At 42.7% G+C, this 21,028-nt stretch overlaps 1 protein-coding gene across 2 annotated transcripts in view; it reads left to right on the top strand.

The window, feature by feature from the left end:
• CRIM1 (cysteine rich transmembrane BMP regulator 1) overlaps nucleotides 1–21,028 on the top strand; it is a 182,464-nt gene that overhangs the window by 81,055 nt on the left and 80,381 nt on the right. For both annotated transcript variants that reach the window (XM_033124311.1, XM_033124312.1), the window contains exon 4: nucleotides 281–401. In XM_033124311.1, coding sequence (XP_032980202.1) covers nucleotides 281–401 — 121 coding nt within the window. The remainder of the gene's footprint in view (nucleotides 1–280; nucleotides 402–21,028) is intronic.

Genomic DNA, 21,028 nt, shown 5'->3' with positions numbered 1-21,028 from the left:
ACTACTACCCTCCACCCACATAACCACCATTGGTTAAACTGTCTGTCTCTCTGAGTTTTCATCTTAATGCTTCAATATCTTGTCCCCTGCTTTCCTTGCACAAAAGACCTGGGATATATCACAGCTCTCTAACGTTGAGTGAAATAAAAATACCAGTGCTAGGACAAGGTTTCTGGGAGCAAGGGCAATACAGAAATTTGTCCAGAGCCAGTGTTTCATTTTGGGACTCCAAATGCCAGTACATGTCACAGTAAATGGTGCCTCTGTCTGCCCCTTCCAGTGTTCAGCGTGGACTGCAGCACTGTGGAGTGCCCGTCCGTTCAGCAGGCCGTGTGCCCCCTGGATAGCTACGAAACTCAAGTCAGACTCACAGCGGATGGCTGCTGCACTCTGCCAACAAGGTCGGTTTGTCATCAGTTTATCAAGTTTCCTCCTCTGTCTTGAGTGTTAGCATCATGGGAGTCACAGTTTCCAGCATGCGGTTTGTTTTCCCCAAGTATTAGGGAAAGCTCATAGTCTCCTGTTTCTGTGGAGAAGTCACTGAACTGTTATTAGGACGTGGTATTTACATGTATGGTTCCTCAGATCCAAACCAGGAGTCGTCAGGTTAAGTCACTACAAGGTCTTCCTGTTAGGGAGCCTCGCACTTTTGCAGGCTGAGGACGATCCAGGCAAATACGGCCCTCGGTATGTAGCCAGGGAGGCAGTGGGGTGTCCATCCATAGTGGGCGTGTCATTGGAGCCTCTGCAGTGAATCTTACAGGTGCTGTACCATTGGGTCCAATGGGATGAAACCCTGCATGTGTCCTAGAAGTACTCCCCAGGGATCCTGGACGTTTGCCATCACACATTTATCCAGACTTATTACTTGGTGAGGCAAAGAAGAGTCTAAGTTTTTATAATGCTCTTTGGTGTAACAAACACATCTCTCTTTGGTTTGATGGGGGGAGAAGTTGCTTTCATTTTAGTCGTAGGAGCAGAACATCCACCTAGCCCTGTAGGACCAGGCTCAGTCCGGAACATGAGAGGTTCCAGGGCCTGTCCCTGACAGTCTTCATAGCACCGCCTTACAGCTGACCCTTCACACTTGGCCTTTGGGAAGACCGTGCTTAGAAACATGGCGTTGACATTCTGTTTCTCCTGCTGAGGTCCTCTTCCTTGCCATGACTTCTCCTCCATCTTTCCTAGGCCACCAAGACATCATTTTGACTAAGTCATCTCATTTCTTTCAACTTTTGCTCTACATTTAATATCCAAAGTTAAAACAGTGCTTTATTTCACGCTATCTCTTTAGTCCCGGTGCCGGGCACTTAGTATATATGTTTGTTGCATGAGTAGTTGTCATTATACAAATGTTAAGACAGGAAAATACATGGTCCTTAGTTAAAGTAAGTATCATTTATTTGTCCCTCATTGGAGTTTGTTCTGATAATTACTTTTTTCTTCTTTCTGTTCTTAAAATACATCAGTTCTTTGACATCTCTTGCCCTTTGTTTTGTCAGAAACCCTAGGGTTCTCGCAGACATGTTTTATAGGACTCGCCCTATTTTTTATAGTGTATCATAAAATAAATTCAAAGGTTTTTGTGAAGATAACGACATAATAGCAGCGGTCGGCACTTTCTTAGACATTACCCACACGGTAATTTATGTGAAGATGCTTGCTTGGAAAAGGGTGAATTATTGTGCAAACATAAGATATCACTAATCAGTAAAGGAAGAAAATGGAGCATTCCTAACAGTAACAGATGTCCCTTCAAGGTCTTCATTGAAAGGGAATGTGGCACATTATATTAGAGAACCTAATTAATCAAAGCTCAGCCAGTTGTTAATTAACAAGTCCTTCAGTGAGGAAAAGGGACAGCCCGCAATTCACTGTTATAAATGTAATATAGTACCATCTGCATGTGGGAGGCACAATAGGTTATTTTTTTCAGTCACTCTAGGGGGTCAAAATGGGTGGAAGCTGCGGGAAGACATATTTATTCTCAGTTGAAGAAAAAAATTTCTCACAACTAATGATGTACAGTAATGAATTGGGCTGCTTCCTGAGATGGACTGAGCTCCCTGGAGCTGGAGAGATTTCTTTCCGTCTGGATGGCCACCTGCCAGGAATGCTGAGCAGAAATGTTACATTGGAAGGGAGGTTCAACGAGATGCCTTCCGTTTTATCTCCAAGCGTCTGTGAGTCCTGTAAACATAAACCTCAGGATGGTCAGTATTGTATGGACGTGATTTTGACTTTGGCGTTCAGAACTAAGAGTGGTCAGTTAAATGAAGACATTGAAAACGTGGAGAAGGAAGTCATTCAAAATCCCACTGTAAATTATTGGCAGGGAAGGGATATGTTCTCACAGCTCTTTAGCTTCCTGTATTTTAGATAGTCGGTGACCCCTGCTCACCCCCTGCCCCTTCTCCACATTTCATCCTGGTTCCCACCTGAATCAGGCCCCCTCCCTTTTCATGCTCTGTGCCTTTGCATTTGCAGTGGACTCTTCCCCATTCTGCAACTTTTAATCCTCTTTCAAGACTACATTTCCTTCTCTTTGAAGTGTTTTCAGCCTTCAGCCCCCCAGGATGACGTAGGCATCCCTCCTGTGATCCCTTGTAATTTAATTCCCATGTATCTCTTTATCATAACACAATGTATTTAGTAATACATTGAAATCATTGCTTTTTTTGGTCAGTGTCTCCTACTCTGTGTGATTCTCAAGGAAAGAGAGTATGTTATAGCCTCCTGTACCTAGATTAGGATTTGATGTAATATGCCAACCTGTATTTATTGGTAGGTGGGTGGATAGATGGATGAATAAATGAACGAATGAACAGACCCACTCTTAGTCATGATGGCTTACATTTTGAAGAGGAGAAAAATTATCTTCCTGCCATTGGGCGGTAATACTACTCCTTGTCTCACTTTAAAACCCTGGTAGTTTCTCCCCAAGCCCCTTTTTTATGGTCCAGTTTTCAATGTTTCAGAAACCCTTCATTCCAAGCACCACGCCTCACCTCTCATCACTTCTCAAAGCACACAATGCCCTTATCTCTCCCTTCCACCTTTTCTAATATTGGTCATCCTGCAGGACTCCAGTTAAATTCCACTTTGTTCACAAGGTCTTCGTGCTTTAACCAACACCCGTCCCCTCCCTAGGAACTCCCCAAATGTCTCTTTCCATGTTACCAGTTAATCATGTACTTCCTTGCATTGTTCTTTGACTGTTACATGCATCAAGTCTTGTCTTACCGACTAAAGGGTGTTTCTTGAAACCAGGAATTATGTTTTCCTTCTTTTTCTCTGTGTATGCATTAATACTGACTGGACTGGTTAAGGACAGAATATGTTCACACTATGGTTTAACCTAGTTTAGCATATTAAGTAGGTTCCCACTTACTAAGGACGTTGATAGACAAGACATACTTTGACAAGAGAATAAAAACCCAAACAACCATGTGAAAATGTAAATAAAAAGAAGGAGCCTAATACATAGTAGTAACAGTGGTAGTATTTTATGAGAAGACAGCGGCATAAAAAAAAAGACACTTTATTCTTGTGTGTGATCCATGTCAAAGGTTTGCTCTTTAAGAGCATAATATTTAGGTGTAAAAAAGAGCATTTTAGAGCATGCAGAATCCTGTTACGATTATTTGACCTTTACTAGCATATTTAGAAAGAGCATTGTTAGGAGGTTAGAGCCATCTGAGAGCAAAACTGATGATGTGGAGAATTCAGGGGGGAAGCCCTTACTGTAGCCAGGACAAAGTAAGGAGAAATATCTTAAACGTTAGCAGTAGAGATTTACCTTAGGTAAAAGCAACTGTCCCTTTTTTGTGAGGATTTATTGTACGGATTAGAAAAGAAGCCTGTGGACCTTCCCCCTTCATCTTAAAGAATAAATTGCTTCCTCCTTCATGCCCATCCAGATGGAATTGCCGTTCCCAGTGAGACTGTTTCACCCATTCAGGCCTGTAACTGCCCTATTGCTGGCTGAGTCCTTGCTCAGTGTGTGAATTTTCTTTTGAGTTGTCTGTTTTCAGTTCATTCATTCAGTTATTCATTCATCAAACATAAATTGAGCTCTCACAGGAGACAGACACTACCCTCTAGATGTTCTTTTCACGCACGGATGTCTCTTTCCATTTCTATCCCTGACAAGTACTAGTTTTCTGACCTCCCTCTGCCCTTTCTCAGTCTAAGTTATTCCTCTCTCTTTGCTGCCTCTCTGCTTTTCCCTAATGTCCCATCCTTCATTTTCCCCCTTTTGCTGTCTGTCCTCCTGATCTACATCCTGTTTAGACATCATTCTTATGTGTGATATAATTAGCTTTTAACCATTTTTAATTCTTCCTTCCCTCAGCTTAGTTTAGGTTTCCAGGCACCCTGCCACTTCTTTTCATCCTTTTCTCTTGGCACTGGAATATGATGGGAGCTGTCCGGCAGCTCCCATCAGGAGATGGTGAAACGGAGCGAGAGTGGCGCTAGGCCTTACACTGGACCTAAGTACTGCATGATGACAGAATAAAACTGGGACTGGGCACGGGCTCATGACACCTTCTGGTCTTTGGCAGTCCCTTTGTGCTCTATGCATGTGTGTATACAAACACCTTCATGAGAAAGGAAACTTACAGCACAGAAAGTTAGGATAGATACCTTGATCCAAACAATGTCTTTGCAGAGAAGGAAAAATAAAAAGCTCTTGGTAAGTAACATGTAGGTAGCAGTCACAATGACAGCTTAACTATGTAATGTGCCTTGCTGTTTACAGAGCATTCATTCACTTTTGTTATTCTAATCTTATCATCATCTAAGGCCATGAGGATTTTATAGATATGAAAACAGAGGTTGAGCGAATAAGTGACTTGTGCAAAATCACAAATGTTCTCTAGTACATGGCAGAGCAAATCCAAGTCGTCAACCCGGTTCTTTGATTCAAAACCCTGTGCTCTCCACTGCTGTTTTTTTTTTGTTGTTTTGTTTTTTTAAATAACAATGTTTTGGTGTTTTTAAGTCCAGAAAATTATCAATGAATATGAATTTAGATCTCACCAACATATTTATTTATATCAGCATTGTACATATTAATAAAATATACATGTTTCAGTTACTCATTGTTATGTAACAAGCCACCCCCAAGTATAGTAGCTTAAAACACAGAGATGTATTATTTCTCATAATCCTGTGTTAAGCTGGTAGGTCATCTGGGGCTGGATGTTCTAAGGTGATGTCACTCACATTTCTGGGAACTTACCTAGGGTGGCTGGAAGGGCCTCTCACCCCTTGTTGGGTCTTTCATCCTGGGTTTCCCTACATGATGTCAGAGGTGAGAGAGGAAGTAGCAAAGCCTTAAGAGACCAAGACATGGAAGTCACACAACATCATTTCTCCCACATCCTATTGGTCAAAGCAAATCAGCGGGTTAGCCCTGATTCAAAGATTAGGGTGAGAGATTCCGTCTCTTGATGGGAGAAGCTGCCAAGAGTTTGTGGCCACTTTTTGATCCACCATAACATCGATCCAAATAGGTGTCCCGTAGATACCATTTTCTGATGGTAGAAAGTTTGTGGAGTACCGCAGCTGTGTGACCTTTATCCAGAGGCTAATGTTCTTCTGGCCGTGAGGCTCTGGTCCTCAGGTGTAATTTAGGCAACCTGGTCATTAAGCTCCTTTCACTTCAGCAGCTACGTTTCTACTTCTCTCTCCACTTACCAGTCAGTCGACACGTGATTTAGGAGCCTCAGAGGCACCATCTCATTAGTTTTAACTCCTCTGCTTAAGGAATGTTGAGACTCCCTAGTGAAACGAGGTGTTCTCTCATCACACAACAGGGACTGCCATTTGGGGATGCCATACGATCTGCCTAATGAAACCAGGTCAATTTTAAAAACAAACACACAAAAAAACCTTTCACAGATGTTGCATAGAAATGCTCCTCTATAAGGGTTGAGTAGATAATGGTTGTCTGAGAAAAGTGGACCCAGCAGGTATGGTTGGACATCTGTGTATCCCACATTCCTGTGTCAGCCAGCCCAGACCTCAGCCCATCTTGGTATTTCTCAAGAAGAGAGCTCCTAGGTCACAATATTTTTTTTCTCTACACTCCTCATTTTTCACTGTCTCCAGTGTGTATGCCAATTTTACAGTCTTCCCTTTGCCTCTGTAATTTTTCACTGGCGTTTTTAGATACAGAATTATAGGGTAGATAGACAGTAACTAGTGAAAAATTTCGACATTAATACCTTTATTCACCTTCACAGTAAGTCACATGAGTTTTTCAATACCCTAGGTCTTTTGATTTGTTATATAACGATTTTTATATTTTTGTTAAGAAGATGGAATGAATGTAATATGTTACTGACAGTCACCCATTCTGAATTTTATTTTAATGAGATTTGGCCCAAACTTTTTGTTCTGAAATGTTCTGTGAAACATGCATTTCTTAAAAGTTATTGTAAAAAATCCAATCTGATTATTTTGTAGTGGAAATAAGTCATTGTTTATAATGTTCAAAAACTTAAAATAGAGTGCCTCCTGGGTTGTGCACAGTGCAGCCAGCCTGGTTCCCAAGCTCCCTCCTGGCTGCAGCCTCTCTCTGACCAAAGGGTCTGATTCTCTTTGAGAACCTATATCCGGAACATTTATGTCTCCTGCTTTCTGAGACACTATACGAAAATACTATTTTATTTTTAAATCAAGATTCAGAAACATTTTAAACTTTTTTCTTCGTCCAAAACAGTTAAGCATTTTAGATTATCTGTTAGCTGAAATGTTGACTAATACGTGACTTTGGTTTTCGTCCAACAGTTTATAGACTGTCTTGAGCACATTAGATTGTAAGTGCAGTTTCACTGGGAATGCAGATGAGCCTGAACCATAGTGCTGCCCCTGGCCCCACCCCCAACCCCCACCCCAAGGAGGCAGGTGTTACGGGTCTCCCGCTTCAGACATGGAGCATCATGAGCCTGAAGGGTCCTTCCCGGTGAGTGTCAGAGCCAGGCTGTGCTGTGTAAGAACAAACCACACCAGGCAGCCCTGTCCCCTGAGCTTGCTCCCGGCCCCATCACTCAGGAGACCTAACATTCCACACCCTACCGTTTCCTTTGTTCTTGTCGTCTGTGAGCAAAGCACGTGTGTGGAAACTGTTCAGCAGCCATAGACTACCCCTCCACACTTCAGCCAGTGCCATGCGGAGAGAACATGCACCCCGAGGGTGTAGAGTGCTAAAAGCCAGGCCCATTTCTGCATGAATTTGGACAAACCTCTCACTTCACCTGGATCTCTTTCCTTATTTGAGAGAGGGGAAGAGAGGAGGAACAATTTGATGATCTCAAAAGTAATTTCTACCTTTACATTTTTGACTTTCCCAAAATCCTTTAGTGGGGAAGGAACCCAAGCTGCTGCTGACAGGACTCCTGGGAAAGAAAGAAGGAAAATTTTAGAAAATTCCAGGACTCAGAAGATAATGGGGGAAATATATTGTTTGCATAGTGGTAGGAAGGGGAGAAAGTCCAAAGGAAGTCATAAAAGAACTACGGTAATTGTTTTGTTTTGTTTTGTTTTTTTCCAAAGAAAACAAAAAACTTAGGAAAAGTAAAATAAACAAACTAGTAGGCTAATGATTTAAACCATGGTAGTCATCATTGGTTGAATTGTGAAAGCTGGGTGATAATTTAATAAAATAGATTGCCTGTTGGTCAGTGTTCAGTTGAATCTTGCAGATACATTTTTTTTTTTTTACATCTATAAATAGGTAGTCCCTTTTATAGCAGGAGCAGCGACTATCTGGCCAAAGGCTGAATGCATAAGATAAGGCTTTTAGAAACTGCTTCCTAATAGAACGTGGCTACCCCCTGCCTATTAGCCCACCTTGTTGGGTGTGTTCTGGGGAGTATGATATGTGCTGTGTCCTTGTATCTCCTCACATTCATTGGCATGAACTACATGCTGTGTGCTATGCTTGCTGGCTCTGGACCCACATTTGTACTTGTTTCTCCCAGCTATTGCCACTTTACTTTCCCTGAGGTTCTGTCTTTGTCTTCTCTGTGACTCCTCTTTATGTAGCTCCTCCATATACTTAACTGCATTTTTCTGGATTTCATGCTAACTTACACACACACACACACACACACACACACACACACACAATTCATGGAATAATTTTAAATTCTTAACTTTGGGCCATCTGTTTCTATGCCTCTTAAAATGAAAAGCAATGCACTGAATTAAGTTTCATTTTGTTGTTGTTGTTTGAGTCTCGATTTCATTTCTCTCTTATAAGACATTGACCTTAGAGGACAATTTCTAACTCATACCCTGTCATATCATGACAGCTCCAAACTCTGTAATTCCAGGAAGGGAAGTAAGATCAAAGGAAGGATGCCAACGCCACTGTATCGGAGATATGTCAGATATACAGGCCATGACCAGAATGAAGGTTATGAGTTCCTTCACTTTCACTATAACCTCTAGATATTCATACTCCGCTGTTTCAAGTTGAAAATCTAGGGTGATTAGTTCCCATTCCTCAATCCTGGCTTCTTTCTGCTCTCAAGAAAATTTGTCTTGTTGGTGCTATATTATGATAACATAATCTTAGCAGATTGCTAGCACACTGTTTTGTGTGAATAGGTGGAAAGGTTTAGGAAAGGAGCTTTCCGGGGTTCCAGAATTCACAGCCTGAAATTGACTCATACTGGATGAGGCCAGCAGAATGGAATCTTTGGCAGGTTGTCCCTTCCCTTCAGAAGTGCTTGAGTTAAATGAAAATGAATCTAACCACAAAGCTACAGTAAGTGAAAACAAGGTGCAGATTTGAAAATTCTCAGTTAACTGGCAAAGACTCATGGGGGACCTCATGGAAGACAGAGAACACTGGCCTTGGGATGGGGCATGGTGGTGAATAAGATATGGCCCAGGCTTGAAGAAACTCAGCACCTTGCCAATGTCACCACTGCCAGTTTCAGAAAAGTTCCAGACTTTTGGAAGGTGACAAGGAGGGCACATACACAAACAGAGTAATCTGCCTTCAAGCAAAGAATCAATGAATAGACTGACTTTCTACCAAATAATGAAAACTGAATTGAAGAAAAAGCTGTAAAGTGATGTGCCAATTCTAAGTCCAAACTAAGAAATGAAGGACTTCAAAAAAGCACGCACCCAGAATAACTGATGATAATTTTTCTTATCACCCCCTATTTATACCTCTAGTTTCAAATCTTGGAATCCTATAGTTTCCATCTTACAGAGAACCCAGCAGATTTTCTTGTTTCTCTGCTCCATTAACGTCTGAGTAATCCATTTGCCTCTGAGTAATAGTCTTGGCCTGACAGTGTCAGGAGTCCTTTTACTTTCTGTTTGGTAATGTACTTATGTTTGAGTGGTTGAGCTTTCCAGAGCTCCTTAGTGGACTCTTATCTCCAGAGTCTCAGCCCATCATTCTGCTGGTTCAAGCCTTTAGGAGGGTGTTGGGGTGGGAGTGTTAGGTGGGAGGATTACACAGGGGTCAGGCACACAGGCACATCCACCCAACAAGACACATACGTCAAAGCCTGAAACTTCCTGAGAGTGGCTTGGGAACCGACAGGTTCCTTCTCATAGCTCAGGGAGCACTCCTCAGGTCTTTGAGACGGTGTTACATTCTTGAAATCATCAAATAATACTTATTGTAGACCCTTATGCTTTTAACATTGTGCTGGGTAATTAAGTTGCTTGTATAATGCCTACTTAAATAGCCAGTGGAAATTGTCCCTGAATATGCATTTTCAAAAGGACATCATCACATAAGAGCCTTGTAAGTAATTATCACGTTCATCTGTTCCCGAGACACTGTCTCGTGGACGACGGCACTTAATAACAGATTTAGCTTTTATTTTTAAAGATTAATCTGTTAGTAGACACATGTCTCTAATTCAGTTCACTTTTTGATTGTCTCCTTTAATTTGGATAATTTATCCAGCTGCTTTTGGGGAATGAATAAAATTAAATTACACAATATGTAAAATATGCATTAGCATAGCACGGATATAAAACATTTCTGAGTCTTGACAGGCTATCATGGTAGCATTCTCTTTGTTTTTAAACACATGCAGAAAAAAATTTGGAAAAGTATTTGAAGCCCTTCTTTCTCAACTAAGAAAAGAACATCTTTCTATTGCCCTCTGTCACAGTGATTTTTGGCCCCAAAGAGCAAGTCAACTCATAACTGAGAAAGCCAGCGTCTATATTAAACTCTGATGTTTTTTTAAAACAAAATAATTGTAGGAATTCCATGTTGTTTTTGGACATATCCCCAGATTGAAGAAAATATGCTTTCCTAGAAGTAAAGCTTTGCCTACTAGACATGAACTATCTCCCCAGTAGAGACTTTAATTTGTCAGTAGCTCACCTCATATGTGGAAGCCCTGCACTTCCTGTACTTGGGCCCTGTGTCTGTCTTTTATGTTTCACCATGAACTTGACCAGTATCTATTCTTATTTGATATTTGTTTGAGTCCTGAAACAAAGCTCAAGGCTCTCACTCAGTGGCTTTCAGTGGCTTAGAATTTGGTCTGAGTGGGCCTGGCCATCATTACCGGACTCTAAATGCATGGCTCTTTGACTGTCACTGAAAGACAGGAACGCAAATGAATTCCTTTAAATGTTCAATAAAGTTCACAAGCAGAGCCGCCCACCACGTGGGTAATATTGAACCTCGGGAGAGGAGGTGCTTTTCCCACCCACCCTCATTGATATTATCATCCTCATGACACTGGCAAACAGAACAGCAGCTCCAGACAGTTCAGCAAAATTGTTTTGTGAAGTTATTTACACCACTAATAAGCAAATCTGAAATGTTAACATCCTGCCTCTTCTGGAAATGCCAAAAGCATCCCCCAATTTCAGGGAATATGGTTTACTCTTCATTTGCACCTTTACATTGTATGTAAGTGACAGGGCTTCTCATTGTTTTGTAGATAACAGTTTGCAGAGGGTTTGGGGTTATATTTGCCCAGTATACATTTAGCTGCTTAACTGACACCCTGGAGGTAGAGACAGCTAGTTTCTCTTAGACTTAATGCTTCGTTAGTCAAAAACACAGACAAATACATTTTAAATGATCCTTTTCTGACTTTGCCTTTGTTTGAAAAGGACATAAGTTGTATGTCATAGGTCTTGTGATGAGATGATCGAGTGCTTTGACTTCCATAGAGACATCTTAGATTCTTGAACGTTGTTATAACACTTCCTAAGACGATAGATTTTGTACTTTTGGGGGACACGGATGCACCTTATATCTCTCTATCTCTCATCAGTGCCTAGGGCAGGTAAGTATTCAATAAATGCTTTTAATAAAATTTATAGTTAATCTGTGGCAAGTCCTAGCATGAGAACCCTGTAGTGTTTTTGGTCTGTTCAGGGAACAAAATATTTGAGTGTTTATCATGTGCCAGGCGTTGTGCTACCCTGGTGAGAATAAAACGTAGTTACTGATGTCAGGGAACTTACATGCTCGAGGGAAGGCAAATGTGTAAATCATTGCCATTGAAAGTGCTACGTACTTGAGTGGAAGTGTGCAAAAAAAAAAAGTAAAGTCACAGAGCAAAGAGATACTAAATTTTGATTTGGGAAATTGCTGGATTTGACTTTTGAACTGAGTTGTTAAGAATGAGTCAGAGTTCACCAGATGGAGAAAGAGGAAAGAGCGTTCTAAGCTATTGTGGTCATTGATTTAAATTTCTAATGTGTCTTGCAACTTAAAACATTAGCAGGAATCCCATCTGTCTTTATTATTCAAGAAAAATAGGATTCATGATAGTAGTGGTTTTCTCCTCAGATAAACACCTCTTTTGCAAGACTATGTTGCTTGTTTAAGATTTTTTTTTATTGTTTTCAATGAAAGATGCTTCTTAGTGTGATACGCATGTAAGATCCCTTTTTACCTGTCCTTAGCCTGCCTCACTTAGCTTCGTCTCCTAAGTCCCCCCACAATGTCTCCTGTCCCCATCCCAACACATAATATGCTCCTGGTGGACTGAACCATTTGCTCCAACCTAAACACGCTGTATTCTTATCTTGCCTCTGTAAATTCCAGTAGGTTCTTCCCATTTCCTGGAATGTCCTTCCCTCCACCTCTACTCCCTCACACTGTGAAGTGGGCACTTCACAATCTGTGTCCACTCACACCGCCCTACACACGTGCATACACACACATCAACTGTTTACCTTTGTGCCTCTAGTCAGAAAAAGCATCATGGAAGAAAAGATCCTTGGAGGTGAATGGAGGTCTCTGTTCATCACATGAGGGACTTCAGTGCTGAGGATGTAGAACAGCTACTGCCAGGAGTGTGCTGTTCCCCAGCAGCCCTCAGCAGCATGGGTATCAGCACAGAGGAAGTGATCTGTTCACATCACAGTTTGCAATTGGCAGCCTTGGGGCTGAATTTGACCCCAAGACAGGTTTTCTTTGATTTGACTTTTTTGTGCGTGTAGGCCATCTTTCAGTTAGTTATCAAGATTTAAAAACTGAGAGGCTTCACCTAAAAATCTGGCTTCTCTGGAGCATTTGGAAGGTACAACAACATTGACGGTTCGTTTCTACACAGAAGGAATAGCGAAACCGCCTCAAAGGGCCGAGACCCTCTTGAGTTGTCTGTAGTATCTCTGTACTCTTCCAGGATTCCTGCCTGACTCCTGAAGACATTCAGGTTTGCCACCTCTGGGTTTGACTAACTTTAGGTTGGGGTCAAGGGACCAGATATGAATGGAGGTTAAAAGGGTAGGAAGTTTAAAGACATCATCAAGGTGTTGCTTCAAACAAAACACCATGGATGGAGGCTGAGTTATTAAGGAGGTGTAATTCAGCCAAGGCCCAGACTGAGGAGAAAAGGGAGAGATCTGGGGAGCAGATGTCTCGGTGAGGTTGAATGAAGGGTCAGTGAGGTAAGAGCATGGGCATGAGAGTACTGGAAGGATGAACGAACCATTGTGATCAGCGAGTCGGATGTTTGACCTGAGACATTTTAGAGAGTTGTGGCCATAGGATTGAGGGCTGAAGTAGAGGGGTCACTGGATTCCAAAAGCTCACGTGAGGTCAGGATGGTGCTTAGTCTGCATAGACACGGAGGCCTTCCCAATTATAATTACATAAAATAGCTAATAGGTGTTGAGTGCTTCTGTGTTCCCGGCACTGTTCTAGGTGCTTTTTATAGATCAGCTAATTTCATCCACATGGCAGTCCTATTAGATACGGATACTTTAACCATCCTCAATTTACGTATGGTACAGTTGACGTTTAGAGAGATGATGTAAGTTGCCCAAGGTCACATCGCTCCTAAGTGGCCAGATGGCAAGCCTGAAAATGATGTTAGAGTGCCTTCTCTGAAACTCTACCCTCTTAGGAAATGGGTGGAAAGCAAAGCCACAGAGGAGGGCTTCCATGAGAGAGGAAAGCAACAGCGTGCAGCTAGCCAAAGGTCACCTTGGAGAATGTTGACACCTCCCTTCCAGCCCAGGCAAATGAGTGAGTGTGGGGCCGTTTGCAGTCTTACTGGAGGTGTTTGCAAGGAAAGAGTGTTTTCAGGGTGAGCCCGTGAAGCATGAGGACAGATGTGAGTGGTGCACGCTGTGATGATGGTCAGGTGGTGTTCCATTTGTCCGCAGAGGAAAGGTTGGGAGAGCAGCGAGGGTGGCGTGGAAGGATGAGTCCCTGGGCAGCAGAGCCAGGCCCTGTGGGGACACGCATTCCCTTGGGGAGAGGAGACCAGAGGAGCTTGCGCTTTGCCCTGATGACAAGGATGAGAGGCCAGGGAATTGACAGCCCCCATGGATCCAAGTGGACACCTGCTTCAAGTCATCTGTTTCAGCGCCCGCGCAGGCCCAGATGGGTCTGGAGGAGGGTTAGCAGCCCAGGCAGCCCAGTGCGCCACTCAAATCTGTTGCTCAGCTTTTCAAATAGAAGGTCCGTCCTGATGGTACTTGTTATTTGCTTTCCGCCAGCCCCAGGGAGCGGATAGAATAACCCACACCCCATTGTGCTCTCATTTGTGATTATATATCAGACACCTTCCTCAACTAAACACCCTAAACTGAGGGCCAGGCTCCTGTGTATTCCCAGCCCCCACTCAGCACTCACTTAGTGCTCTTCTGCATGTACACGCTCAGCAAATAGGTATGAAATAATTGCATGTTCATGCATAAGCTGAAGAGGTTCCAAAGCATGCATTTCTAATGCAGCTGACAATTCTGGCTCTGCAATGGGAATACCTTATGTTGCTATATTAAAACTTACTCTCCGCCTCCGAACCCACTCCTTCTCCTTCCCAGAGTGCAAAGTGCCAGTTTTCTCTTTTGCTCACTTTTCCTAACTGGTTCTCCATGCATCTCTCACTCCTGTCCCCTCTTTACTCTCGAAGGCCATCCTGCCCACCACGAAAGCCAATGCCAGTGGCTTTGATGGAGAGCCTTCCTTTCCTGGGACTTGGTTGTTATTGGAGTGTTGGGCTGAGCTGAGTGAGGTTTGGGAAGCCTGCCAGATCCCAGTTGTGAGATTTTCAGCAGGGCCCTGGGCCCTGGTGTTTCTGTGTCTCCGGTTCTCCTGCTGCCAGGATTGTGTCCCTTCGGAACTTCCCCCGTTCTCTTCACTAGCCCATCGTATCGAGGTGGTGATGTGTGTGCAGTGCCCCTGCTTTCTCCGCACCACACCTACTTCCTGTGGGGGCGTGGTTCTAGAAGATTTTATAAATCATATAGGAACCACGTGGCCTTACAACTTCCATTTCCCTACAATTTATACCACTTTTTATTTTAACTTAACACCTTAAGTTTCCTGAGCCACATGCCAGCCCTGAGGAGGGAGCCGTCATCATCTGCCTCTAGAGAAAGCTAGGAAGAGGAAAGCTGTAATGACCACTTTATTAAGGGCTTACAATGCACTTTATTATTATTACTAATGTTAGGAAATACAAAGGAATATTTTACCTAATAGCCCTTACCATTCTTGTATTGGAGTATATTCTTCAATTGCTCCCCCCGAGGAGGAAAACACAAACAAACACAACAACAGCAACAAAAAAATGCAGAGTGATTTTGCTATTGTCAGGGAAAGTGAAGAATGTGCTGTTTGTGGTTGTACAGGTCACAGCTCACTGTGAAAAGGGGAGCGATGGCTGCTGGAAGGAAGTGTGCAATCCTCAGAGTGGGCTGTGTACTTGCTGTGCTAACACACACGTTTCCCTGCCTGGGGGCGGGGGTGTGGAATGCAAGGAGATCACACAGGAATCAGCCTGAGGAAGGGTGAAAGAAGGTTTGTGACTTAGAGAGTAGTAAATCTCTCATGGTGAGACATGAGAAAAATTAGGACCCTAAGAAACTTCCATAAGGAGGAGTACAGTTTTCTGTAAGGATAGTCAGACCCTTGGGTGGGAAACCCATGTCTTTCTGGATGTTTTATTTCCAGCCTGTTTTTTTAAACTTATACACATCCCTAGAAAGAGTTAAGAAATTTAATTAGTAGAAAGATAGTGCATCAGATTTAATTAAAGTTGAAGGCTGTTTTTTATAGAATAGGAATGTTTTATGTGTCATTGTCATTTCTGTTTCTGTTCCTGACAGTTATTTCATTAATACACTGTGTGGAATCCGAGTAGTACAAGTACTTGGCCCTTTTAATTCCTCATTTATCCTTGTTTCCTGACAAAAGGGAAACCTCCCTCCCACCTATAAAGAGTAGCTTTTGATTTATAGACAGTGACTGTCCCCTTTTGAAGGGCTCAAACACTCAGTTCAAATGTGGAATATATCCACTGTTGGGAGCTATCCTTTGCAGAGGGTCTCACTGAGTTGTTTTCCCACCAGGATATGGGTCTGCTTGGGGAGGATGAGGAGTGTGACAGTGTGCTGCTTCCAGATTTCCTCTTCTGCAGGAGTCTGTTGTCGGGGAATGTTAGGATAACATTTACCCTCAGCTCTGTGTGGCGCCCACCACAGGGGCACATTCTAGGGGTACTGTCTGTGCTTTGCTAAATGGCAAGGGAGTGACAAAGGACTCCTCTCCCCACAGCGTCTTCTAGCAACCTGTGCAGTCCATCCTTTACAGTTTCTCCAGTCATTCTGGCCAAACAATTGACTCTTCCACTTAGTTATGAAGCCATAACTTAATTACGAAGACAAGCCTAGTGATACGGAAACACTGGTATCAGGCATAGTGTTTCTTTTCCTGCATTGCTCAGTCTTCTTTAGTAGGAAAAAAAAATGAGTTGCAGATGTATAAGTATACTCCCCACTTGCAAAAAAACTATCACCCAGAAATCTTCAGAGAGAAAGCCCATCTCGAGCTGGGTCTGAAGTGTAGGTGCTTGGTGAGGAGGAGGAAGGAGGAGGCAGTGGCAAACACCGGGTATGAGACTGTGATATGCCCCAGGGCCAGAGTGCAGGCCACTGAGAAGCAACAGGAAGGGATGAGCCGGGATCAGATCGTGCAGAGACGGGAATGGGAACGGCAGTCATAGCATCATGGGATTTTGATAGTTAGAAGGAAGCTGCTTACGGGCGGGCCCACCATCTCGTTTTCTGGATGGGAAAGTTGACGGTCCCAGAGTTTAAGTGGCTTGCGAGTGTCACACATGTTCTGGTGGATGATTGTATTGGATAGTAAATAAAGTGGTTCATTTCCTTCGTTCCACGTGTCTGTCACTCCTGAGCAGCCATATTCAGGCAGGAAGGAGTCTTTGTAATTGATTGAGGCAAGTGCTAATCATCATTCTCATTAAAATGTTGAAACTAGTTGTACTTGGCTTTTTCTAATGGAAAGTGGAGATTAAACTGGCCACTGAGACCCTGAGCCTCCAGGGGCAAGTTTCTCCGAAAGTGGGTCCCACATTTCCTCTATTGGAATTTCCTGGGAAGCTTATTATACAGGCAGATTCTGGAGCCCTGCCCCAGACATTCAGAAAAACAAGCTTGTAGTTAGCACCCTGGACTCTACATTCTAGACGGCTTCCATAGTCTGTCCCTCCATCCACACACTGATTTTCTAAAGCACCGCGTTTGTTAGCTCTCAGTCGACAATTTATAAAAATAAAAATTTTAAAAACAATGCATGGTCTCGCCTCTGATTTACTAGCCGTGAAAAAAGTTTATTCCGTATTGCAGTTTGGTGCCTTTATCATTCATTGTTTCACTTACAAGACAAATAAGACATGCCCCCTGCACTAGAGGAATTCACAGGAGAAACAGTAGGATTTTGATTTTGTAGGATGAGCAAATACACTCCAAGAGTTTGGTACCCCTGTGTACTATTCAAGGTTAGAGGAGGGAAAATTAATCCTGGTTGCTTTTTGATCAGAGAAGGCCTTGTAGGGTGGGTGGTCTTAAGGCTGTGTGGAATTCACCGAGGGCGAAAGAGAAGCAGGGATTTGAGGTGGAGTGGACATCTGAGCTGTGGCACCGAGTGATAAGGGGTCGGGGTGGGTGGATTTAGTGAACGGCAGAGTGCCATTGGAGCTCATCTGCGGGGCGTATGGAGGAACCAGTAGAATCTGGAAGCTAAAAGATAAGGCGAGGCCAGATTTGAAGCACCTTCTGAGCTGTGCCAGGACTCTCGCCTCTGGCTCGCCTGGGACTGTCTGTGTAGTCCAGGAAGCAATGACATGAAGGGAAAGCTAAGTATGCTCTGCCTTTCCACCAGCAGAGCCAGCCGGCATGGGCCTCCTCAGGAGCCGAGTGCCCTCTAGGGGCTTAGATGATTTCCTTGTGTCTTCGTCATTGTGCTGGGCCACTCAGAGACCCATGAAGCTGAATCCATTACCTACTCGGGAGAAAAAAGTTTAACCAACCCACCGGCTGCAGCTGTGGTTACATTATGCAAACATTTATTAATATGCTGCCTTGATTGATCATTATCTTAATACTGAGGCTATAACATTAGAGGTTTGATTTTTCTGGCAGATTGCAAACACAGGTTGCTTCTTATTTAAAGTTAAAAAGACCTTAGCCCATGTATTGTACGATTCTATTTATGTGAACTGTCCAGAATAGGCAAATCCACAGAGATAGAACATAGATTAGTGGGTGCCAGGGACTGGGGAAGGGGGGCACGGAGAGAGAACAGGATTTCTTTTTGAGGTGATGAAAATGTTCTAAGGTAGTGGTGATGGTTGCACAACCCTGTGAGCATAAAAGCACTGAATTGGATACTTAAAAAGGGTGAATTTTATGGTATGTGAGTTACATCTCAATGAAGCTGTTTTTTTATTATTATTATTTAAAAGAAATTTTAAAAGCCCTCAGCACTACTGTTTCAGGGTATCATGCTAATAGCTCTGCCTTAAGTACTTTTTTCTTTTTTGAGTTAACAATCTAGAAATCTTAGTGCTTCCTTTCTCACCTTTTGTTTCTGTTTTATCTCGTTCAGTTAATAGTATCCCTTTTTTATTCATCTCCAGTCCTGTTTCATTTAAGAAGTATTTATTTAATAACTAACTATACATGATAGATACAAAGAGAGCCTGTGGAAGGATGGGTGAGTATATACGTCCCCACAAAACAATGAGAGAAGGGCCTAAAGAAAATTACGGTATCTGAAGTTTCAGAAAGGGTCTATTATTTGAGGTTGGCCTAGAAAAAACAGATGGTATCTAGACAGACAGCTGGAGATGAGGGCTGGAGAAGGAAGGTCAGGAGGAAATACGGTGAGCAGTGCAAAGACAGCCACATGAGGGCTAGAAGTGTGACTGTAGCATAACGAAAAGGAAGAGAAATACTGCGAGAGAATTGGAAAAATGGTATATGGGCCGGAGAGTGTTGAATGCTAGGCTGAGAAAATGATGAGTTCAGTGAGAAGTAATTGAATATTTCTGATTATGGAAGTACAGGAACTAACCCATAGGATGGATGTGGCATGGGTTGGGAGAAGGAGAGACTTGGGTGAGCGGGGACCATGTTAGAGCCTACAAATGGAGGGACAGAGGGTTTCGGAAGTGAGGGATAAGTGGTGACATCAATTTAATAAGCATCTCTGTCTTCCTCATGTTAGTCTTCTTCCCCTGCCACTAATCCATGTTTTCTCCATTCTTTTACCTGCTCTTTATCCAGGCATTAGGTAAATAGTAGGAGGAAGGTTGGCGGTGGGGAGGGGCAGATAGCAAAAAAATAGAAATGAAGAGAAAAAGGTGGTGAGAACAAGGTATAGTTTGCATGCTTCAGTTCTGTAATTCAGCATTTCCTCTTAGTGACTTCATAGAAGAAAATCCAGTCTCTTCTAGTGAAAAATACAGGACAGAAAATCTTACTTCAGGTCAGTTGATGAAACCATGTGCCTCACTGCTCTCATCTGTAAAAGGGAAGAATACTTACTTCCAGAGAATCTAGAATTATTTTATTAAAGACTTTAAAAAGTATATTGAACTCACCAAATTTGTAGACGTAATGAATTAACTTGGCATATAAAGGTCATGTTGGGGAGAGTTCCCTCATTTGTTGCGTGACAGAGTGAGTGTAGACATATCTGTCAAAAGTTGTATTGTGTTGAACTATATGAAACTGCTATTTGACTATTTTCGACCTGCAAAACAATGGCAGTTTCATAAAGTTTCAACCCAGTAGCTAGTTGCTTGATAAGATATCTGACGTGAGCCCAGATTTACACCTTTTCTGGCGCCTTCAGACGTTCCTTCTTTATTATGTGCTAACAGTCTTTAAAATCTGCTAATCTCAGGTTCAGAGGAAGCAGTGAGAAGTCAAAAGATGGCAACAGGTCATGAGGGCTTGCCAAAGGAGATACAGAGAAGAGGGAAGATGCTGGGAGGAGGACAGCCTGCAAAAACCAGGGCATCCGAATTTTTGGATCTGTAATATACAGTCATTTTGCTTTGAAAGTAAAACTTAAGCATAACACGTTTTTCTTCTCTCCATGGTTGCATAGGCAGTTGTATACAGTTTCAGGTCTTTTGCAACATGCTGGGGCAACCTTTGTGGGCCTCTAGGAAAACAAAATATTTGAATGTTGAGAAATAGGTCAAATGTAAAAGGGGGAAAGAAGGCTTAGGGCGACTTAGTTATGGTTTTCAGGTTGGCATGATCTCTAGCAGAGAGCCTGGCACATAAGGGGGCACGTATGTGTTCAGTTGCTGAAGGGTGGAAGGACAACATCTGAAGAGGTGTTTTTTGGTTGGTTGTGTGTTCTTTGGTGTTTAAATTAGAATGACTCGCTGGAACACATCAGTAGGCAAGAATGTGAATCCCAGAAGCTGTGGAAGAAAAGGTTAGTCAGCTGTTGTTGGAGGATGCGTTCATTGTAATCACATCCAGATATTGGGATCAGCGTGTGGCCTCTGAATACTTAAGAGTGTCAGTTGCAATAAATGAGAACAGTATATTGCCACTGTAATATCACCGTGTTATGATTATTTGCTTCATGCTGCGGTAGCTGGGCACATAGAAAGGAGAGACTATAGGACCACCTTACGAAGGACTAAAAGCCTAGTTCATATTTACTCAGCTCTAGAAGGTGATTGTCCTAGAGGAATACAGATTATGAATTGAGAGCTCCCAGCTCTGCTCATAGAACACAAGCAAACATTTATTTTAAACCACGGGCAGACATAGCACTGCAGCAAAACCTTAATTATCTAACACCCTCTTCTAGGAATCCGATATAACCATCACCCCACACGGAAGAAGCCTGAGAGGGCAGCCTCCGCCTCAGGGGAGGTCATTCACACCTTTTCAGTGGCTTCAGTGATCTTTGGTGCAAATTGTAACTTAAATTGTTTCCTTTTTAGTTCTACAGTTAACAATAAATGTAATTAAACCTCTGGACCTGACTATTGTGGTTCTTGTGGACCACAAGCATATTTTAATTTATGATCTAAAGAACAATACACCAACAAAACAATCGGCTAAATAGGAAGAGGGGATAAAACAGAATTCGTGAATGAGGGACTAGTTCTTCCCTTCTGGGAATGTTACCTTCCCCTGCTTGGGAGCCCCACTGTGCATAACTACCCACATAACTCCTGCAAGGATGTCTCCTTTGAAGACGCCTTCCTTTCACTCCTGT

This window comes from Rhinolophus ferrumequinum, chromosome 13 (genome assembly GCF_004115265.2).
Source record: "Rhinolophus ferrumequinum isolate MPI-CBG mRhiFer1 chromosome 13, mRhiFer1_v1.p, whole genome shotgun sequence".
Lineage (NCBI taxonomy): Eukaryota > Metazoa > Chordata > Mammalia > Chiroptera > Rhinolophidae > Rhinolophus > Rhinolophus ferrumequinum.
The sequence above is the reverse complement of the archived record's forward strand: the minus strand, read 5'-3'. Positions and strand labels throughout refer to the sequence as shown.